This window comes from Triticum urartu, chromosome 6A (genome assembly GCF_056163025.1).
Source record: "Triticum urartu cultivar PI428250 chromosome 6A, HENAU_Tu73, whole genome shotgun sequence".
NCBI lineage: Eukaryota > Viridiplantae > Streptophyta > Magnoliopsida > Poales > Poaceae > Triticum > Triticum urartu.
This window is the reverse complement of record NC_141878.1, coordinates 503,867,991-503,876,238: the sequence shown is the minus strand read 5'-3', so window position 1 is coordinate 503,876,238 and position 8,248 is coordinate 503,867,991. Positions and strand designations below refer to the sequence as shown.

The 8,248-nt window shown below is 47.4% G+C and overlaps 1 protein-coding gene across 1 annotated transcript; it reads left to right on the top strand.

The window, feature by feature from the left end:
- Positions 1-4,528: 4,528 nt before the first annotated feature.
- Positions 4,529-7,237, top strand: LOC125512467 (ethylene receptor 4-like). The gene is made up of 2 exons (XM_048677561.2): positions 4,529-6,387; positions 6,506-7,237. Exons 1-2 carry the CDS (start codon positions 4,732-4,734, stop codon positions 7,034-7,036), a joined length of 2,187 nt encoding a protein of 728 aa, XP_048533518.1. The 5' UTR covers positions 4,529-4,731; the 3' UTR covers positions 7,037-7,237.
- The last annotated feature ends 1,011 nt before the right edge of the window (positions 7,238-8,248 follow it).

The following is an 8,248-nucleotide window of genomic DNA, read 5'->3' as shown; positions in this document are numbered from 1 at the left end:
TCTTATCATATCTATCAGATCTCACTCTCGTAGGTGACCGTTAAGGGATTGACAACCCCTTTATCGCGTTGGTTGCGAGGAGTTTATTTGTTTGTGTAGGTGCGAGGGACTCGTGCGTGGCCTCCTACTGGATTGGTACCTTGGTTCTCAAAAATTGAGGGAAATACTTACGCTGCTCTGCTGCATCACCCTTTCCTCTTCAAGGGAAAACCAACGCAGTGCTCAAGAGGTAGCAGCCATCGAGGATAAAAAGATGGGGTTTATATCATATTGCTTGAGTTTATCCCTCTAACTCATGTCATCTTGTCTAATGCGTTACTCCGTTCTTATGAACTTAATACTTTAGATGCATGCTGGATAGCGATCGATGTGTGGAGTAATAGTAGTAGATGCAGAATCGTTTCGGTCTACTTGTCACGGACGTGATGCCTATATTCATGATCATTGCCTTAGATATCATCATAACTATGTGCTTTTCTATCAATTGCTCGGCAGTAATTTGTTCACCCACCGTAATATATGCTATCTTGAGGGAAGCCACTAGTGAAACTTATGGCCTCCGGGTCTACTTTACATCATATAAGTTTCCAATCTACAATTATAGTTTACTGTTTATTTTGTAATCTTTATTTTCCAATATTTACCACAAAAATACCAAAAATATTTATCTTATTATCTTTATCAGATCTCACTTTTGCAAGTGGCCGTGAAGGGATTGACAACCCCTTTATCGCGTTGGTTGCAAGGTTCTTATTTGTTTGTGCAGGTACTAAGCGATTTGCGTGTAGTCTCCTACTGGATTGATACCTTGGTTCTCAAAAACTGAGGGAAATTGTTACGCTACTTTGCTGCATCACCCTTTCCTCTTCAAGGGAAAACCAACGCATGCTCAAGAGGTAGCAACACCCAATACAATGGTAAATTGTATAGGTACACTAGTTCGGCGAAGAGATGGTGATACAAGTGTAATATGGACGGTAGATATAAGTTTTTGTAATTTGAAAATATAAAAACAACAAGGTAGCAAGTAGTAAAAGTGAGCGAAAATGGTATTGCAATGCTTGAAAACAAGGCCTAGGGTTCATATGTTCACTAGTGCAAGTTCTCTCAACAATGATAACATAATTAAATCATATGACAATCCCTGAATGTGCGACAAAAGCCACTCCAAAGTTCCTATCGTGGAGAACATAAGATGAGATTGCTTGTAGGGTACGAAACCACCTCAAAGTTATTCTTTCCCGATCAATCTATTGAGTTATTCCTATAAGTGTCACAAACAGTTCTAGAGTTCATAGTAAAATAACACCATATGACACACATCAATCAACCCTGATGTCACCTAGATACTCCAATGTCACCACAAGTATCCGTGAGGCAATTATACGATATGCATCAAACAACATCATATTTATAATTTTCAATCCAACACAAAGAATCTCAAAGAGTGCCTCAAGATTCCTACCAGAGAAATAAGGACGAAAATGTGCATCAACCCCTATGCATAGATTACCCCAATGTCCCCTCGGGAATCCGCGAGTTGAGTGCCAAAACATACATCAAGTGAATCAATAGAACACCCGTTTATCACCACTGGTATCCCACGCAAGACATACATCAAGTGTTCTCAAATCCATAATAGTATTCAATCCGATAATAGTGAACCCTCAAAGGTAAAACTCAATTCATCACAAGAAGGTAGATGGGGAGAAACACCATATGATTCAACTATGGTAACAAAGCTCATGGTACATCAAAATCAGGCCAAATTAAGAACACGAGAGAGAGAGAGAGAGAGAGAGAGATCAAACACATAGCTACTGGTACATACCCTCGGGCCCGAGGGTGAACTACACCCTCCTCATCATGGAGACCGTCGGGATGATGAATATGGCCACCGGTGATGGTTTCCCCCTCCGGCAAGGTGCCGAAACGGGATCCCGATTGGTTTTTTCGTGGCTATAGAGGCTTGCGGTGGCGGAACTCCCGATCTAGGTTTCTTTCTGGGGGTTTCGTGATTTATAGGAATTTTTGGCGTCGGTCTCACGCCAGGGGGTTCCCGAGGGACCCACAAGGCAGGGTGCGTGCCCTCCACCCTTGTGGTTGCCTCAGGACTCCTCTGGCCCTACTTCGATGCTCCGTAGGCTTCTTCTGGTCCATAAAAACCATCATAAAGTTTCAGCTCGTTTGGACTTCGTTTGGTATCCCTTTTCTGTAAAACTTAAAAACAAGGAAAAACATAAATTGGCACTGGGATCTAGGTTAATAGGTTAGTCCCAAAAATAATATAAAATAGCACATTAATGCATATAAAATATACAAAACAGATAATATAATAGCATGGAACAATAAAAAATTATAGATACGTTGGAGACGTATCAAGCAGCCACCATTATATAGGGGTAGGGGCCTATTTTATAGTCGTGGCCCACAACTGGGTGGTGATATGATCGTTGGATGGGACACAACCAACAACGTGCTATAGCTAGCTGTCATAACAATCAGAAATTTGAACTCTCAAATTCATCGTATTCCTCATAACCTTGGACAACCACAGCGACATCTTCCTAAATCCTCATTGAAGACTTCTAGCTCGAGTATTTTGAAGAATCACTTTCATCACAAGAGCTGGTAATCTTGCCTGAAAGGATATTTCCAAGACTTTACTCACAAATGTAGATAGGTTCGATTGATCACACACGAAAACTTTCTGCATTGCTTCATTTTGACCCCTCATGAGTATATTATGTCATACTCGCAAAAAGAATAAAAGAAACTAATGAAGAATTACAACTCTTCAAAGTTCGGTTCCTCATAAAGCAACCGAAATTCTTCAATGTCATCTCAACATTTGTAGTGGCCATAACCCACTGGTTAAACCAAATCATGATGCACTTTCACATGTGTGACTCATAAACACGTTAGTTCCTTAACTGTTTTGTTATTAATCATCCAAAAATACAAGGGGCCACGAGATGCACTTACATTAACCAAGAGACATGTGTCGGTCATCATTCTTGGACTTGCTCTCATCTTGTTCCTAGGTATTTATCATTTTACTGTTGGTTCGGTGTGACCCTTTTCCGAACCTTTGTATTTCTTATTCTCCTTGTTGGATGTTGTTGTATAGCTGATTTTAGTATTTCTGACTATTTATAAAATGGAGAATAAGCCTTTGCTCTAAAACAATCCAAAAATACTACAGCACACACAAGTCTCAATCGTGGGTCGTTGGCCCACAGGATAGTCGCAAGAGAAGGCCTATCATATAGTCCGGAAAACCTGGAATGAATTAGATGGAGAGATGGGGCAGCGGTATATCTCGCCTGCTGCGAGATAGAGTGTGCACTCGCCTCTGGGTAGGCTCTAGTATGTCGACCCATGGTTCATTCGTTGATTTTCTTTTCTTTTCTCTTTTTTTGTTTTGTTTATTTCACGAAATATTCTAAATGAATATATTTAGAAAGTAATGTACTCAATTTTTAAAAGCATTCATCATACATTAAAAAAAATGTTCATGCAATGTAAAAATAATGTTTGCACAACTTTTAAAAATGTTGATGTCCTTAAAAAATCGTGTCATTTAAAATCTTCAATTTTTTTCGAAAAAAACTTATTAACATTTAAAAAATTATAACTATGTAAAAAATGTTCACATAATTTTGTAAATTTTTTGTACCATTGAAAAAATCACGGGCACAAAGTATGTTCTTCACATTTAAAAAAATGTCTATACATATAAAAAAATGTACATGTAACATAAGAAAATGTTTTGTACTATCCCCAAAAAACATATTTATGACATTAATAAAATGTTAATGCGTTTCATGAATATGCTCATATATTTAAAAAGTAGTTATACGATGCAATGAATGCTGATGTAGTTTTAAAAGAAAATTGTGCCACTCAAAAAATGTTCAACGTGTATTTGAAAATGCATAAAAAATTCGTATATGTAATAAAAATATTTTCATCATGTATTGGAAATTGTTCAACAGGTATCAAAAGAAATTATTCTGCTTTCGAAAACATAAAAATATTCAGCATCTTCAAAAATCAACATGTATTTGATAATTTTTTAAAAAGAGATTAGAAAATAAATAAATTCCTGAAGAGAACCCATGAAAAATATAGAAACAAAGAAAGCAAAAACCACATGAAACCTTGCAAAACTTATCGAAACCGTTCCATAGAAACCTTTGAAAACCGCTCAAGGAGACACAGTATTGGACCGGTCCGCTAGCATCGCGCTAGAGAGAGGCGAGAGATAGCTGGTCTTGCTGCGGGCGAAATATAGGCCTGGCGGGAGAGATGCGATGGACCTGGACTGGTTTGTTGTTCGATAGCTAGCCGCCTAGCCGGATGCTCTCTTCTGCAGAAAAAAAATGTCCGGGTATCAGCTCAGAGTCAGAGCGGTTTGGCTGCACACTCCAGTTACAGCGGTGCATCCGTGCATGTCAGCGTTGGCTACACTTGTCAAGCCGAGCGGAGCATGCAGCCCTCGCGGGGGCAACACTTGTCAAGCCGAGCGCAGCATGCACGCATTCCGACGGACCGATGGACACTCTCATCTCCCCACCCCACCGCACCGCCACCACCACGCCGGAGTGCCGGAATCCCCTTTCTCTTCTCCCCCATGCTCCACCGCACGCCACCATCGACCTCGAGAAATCAAAATCTTTCTTCCCATGCACCGCACGTGCGTTCGGCTGATTCGCTGATCGGGACCGGATGGACTATCAGAAGATGCGGCGGTGCGGCGAGGGGTGCGACGGCGCGGTGGACGCGATGCTGCAGTGCCAGAAGGTGAGCGACTTCCTCATCGCGGCCTCCTACCTCTCCATCCCGCTCGAGCTGCTCTACTTCGCCTCCTGCGCCGACCTCGCGCCCGTCAAGTGGCTGCTGCTCCAGCTCGCCGCCTTCGCCGTGCTCGGCGGCGCCGTCCACCTGCTCGCCGTCCTAACCCACCACCACCCGCACTCCTCCGGCCTCCTCCTCGCCTCCACCGCCGCCAAGCTCCTCGCCGCGCTCGTCTCCCTGGCCACCGCGCTCTCGCTCCTCACCTTCATCCCGCGCCTCATCCGCGCCAAGCTCCGCGAGGCCCTGCTCCGCGCCAAGGCGCGCCAGCTCGACCGCGACGTCGGCCTCATCCGCCGCCGCGTCGAGGCCACCTCCCGCGTCGTCCGCATGCTCTCCCGCCACATCCGCGACTCCCCGCACGACCACCACGCCGTCCTCCACACCACCATGCTGCACCTCGCCGACGCGCTCGCGCTCCACAGCTGCGCCGTCTGGGTGCCCGTGCCCGGCGACGTCCTCCAGCTGGTCTATCAGCTGAGCCTCAGAGACAAGGGCGCCGTCATGCTGGGCTCGCGGGCCCCTATCCCCGCCCTCGACCCTGACGTGGTCGACGTGATGTCCGGCGTGGCCGCCAAGGTGCTCCGGCCGGGATCGGCGCTTGCGGCGGCGAGCGGTGGCGGCCTGCAGCCTCCGGGGGGCGTGGCTGCCATACGGATGCCCATGCTCAAGGTCTCCAATTTCGACGGAGCGAGGACACCGGAGGCGAGGTCGTACGCCATCTTGGTGCTGGTTCTGCCCGACACGGGGCGATGGAGCAGCCAAGACCTCGAGATCGTGGAGGTCGTCGCGGACCAGGTCGCCGTGGCGCTCTCTCACGCGGCGGTGCTCGAGGAGTGGCAGTCGATCCGGGACAGGCTCGCGGATCAGCACAGGGCCCTGCTGCATGCGAAGCACGAAGCGGCGACGGCGACCACGGGCATCCACTCCGTCCAGAGCGCCATGTGCGGGGCCATGCAGCGGCAGATGCACTCCGTCATCGGGCTGCTCTCCATGCTGCAGCACGCCGCCGCCGACGGCATGAGCCCCGAACAGAGGCTCGTCGTGGACGCCATCGCCCGGACAAGCGCGCTCTCGCTGGCGCTGGCGAACGACGCCGACGCGGAGACGCTGACGACGAGCCGCGTGCCGTTCGGGCTCCACGCGCTGGTCAGGGAGGCCATGGCCGTCGCGCGGTGCATGTCCGGCTGCAGCGGCGTTGAGTTCTCGTACCACTCGGAGAACTCCCTGCCCCTGTCCGAGTGGGTGGTCGGCGACGAGACGAGGGTGTTCCATCTCCTGCTGCACATGGTGACCACCCTGCTAGGTCGCCGTTGCGACGGCGCGGCGCCGGGCCGCATCACGTTCTCCGTCGAGAGCTGCAATGTGGGCGAGGAAGAGAGGTACAGCCGGGACTGGATCCCGATGCGACCATCTGCGGGTTGCAGCATGCGCGTCAAGTTTCAGGTTGGGATGCAAACGAAGTTTGCACGTCGATCGGCCGCCTCCGACAGGGGGCTTAGCTTCGGCATGTGCAACAAGATCGTGCAGGTAAAAAGTGCAGCAAAAATGATGAATAAGAAAATTAAACTCCTAGATATCAGTTAATGTATGATGATGATCCGGGCGAATGACTCGATCTGCTGCTGCTGAATTTCTTCTTCTTCAGATGATGAACGGCAGCATGAGATCGTCGGGATCGGACGGAGGGAGCATCATCACCGTCGTCCTCCAGTTCCAGCTGCAGCAGTCGGGCGCGCGCCGAAGGACGTCGTCGCCGCCGGTGCCGGTCCCTCGCTTCGACGGCCTGAGGGTCCTGCTCGCGGACAGCGACGGCACGAGCCGGCAGGTGACCGGGGTGCTCCTCGAGAAGCTCGGGTGCCAGGTGATGCCGGTGCCGTCGGGAGTCCATTGCCTGCGCCTGCTGGAGAGCGCCGGGTCGTGTTTCCAGCTGGTGCTCCTCGACCTCGACAAGCACGCTACGGCGGCGACGATGGAGGACGTGTTCGAGGTGGCCCTCCGGATCGGCGAGCTGGGGAGCGGCGGCTGGCAGCTCGTGCTCGCCGCTCTCGCGGTCGGCGACGTCGACGACCGCGTCCGCGAGGTGTGCCAGCGCTCGGGGATAAATGGCGTGATACAGAAGCCCATCACGCTGGTGGCGCTCGGCGCCCAGCTCGCTGCAGCTCTTCAGAACAATTAGATGACGCTGAGCTGAGAGATGTCATGGGAGTTCATCACGTGGCAACCTGGATTGTACCAAAGTAGAGTACGTACTGTACTACTTTTTCTTTCGGAAGGGCGTGGCTAACAGTCAATCGACTGAAAACTAAAACTACTTTTGGGTCAGTCGACCATTGCGGACCATCGGATGCAAAATCAACAGCCAGATCGTCTTCTTCAACCTCCCGCTCATCTTCCTCCTCTAACCACCTCGCGTATTTGCGGCTGCCAAGGAAAAAATATTAGTGTAAATAATGAAGCAGAAAATATCACTGATGGTGCAAATAATAGTGCAGTAAGAGCCAAGATTGAGAGGAGTTGCTGGACATTGGCGTTTTGAGGACCTAATTGTAATTTATATTCATGATTACGGTGTGCTGTCTTATTTTGCATGGATTTACACGGGATCTGTTCCAGCGAAACAAAAATTATACGGTAAAAACGTGAAAAATTATTTTGCGATGTCCTGTAAACCGATTTCTTTGGACGGGATATACATGATCTGCTAGAGGCAAAGAAAGGGAGTGGCTGCTACACTTAGGGCCTTTTGATTCGCAGGATTGTCAAAATGAAGGAATAGAAAAAATGCAGGAGTAGGATGGCATGTCCCATAGTATCCTACAAGATTTGAAAGAATGTTTGATAGCGCAGAAAAAATAAAGGAATTCTATAAAGAGGTTTGAGTGGATGGAGGTTTGTCTCCAAAATGTAGTATAAATGGATCCTATGAAAAAATTCATAAGAATGCCAATCCTACAAATCAAACGAGCATTACAGGAAAAATTCCTAAGGGTTCAAATCCTCTAGAAATCCTATGCATTTCCTTTCTCCTTCAAAATGTAGTACAAATGGATTCTATGGAAAAATTCTTAAGAATGCCAATCCTACGAATTAAACGAGCATCACAGAAAAAATTCCTAAGGGTTCAAATTCTCTAGAAATCCTATGCATTTTCTTTGAATCAAAGGAGCCCTTACTTGCTAATTCTCGTGATGAAGTACGTGACTGTGTCATTGTGTTGTTGGAAATATGCCCTAGAGGCAATAATAAAATGATTATTATATTTCCTTGTTCATGATAATTGTCTATTATTCATGCTATAATTGTATTATCTGGAAATCGTAATACATGTGTGAATACATAGACCACAATGTGTCCCTAGTGAGCCTCTAGTTGACTAGCTCGTTGATCA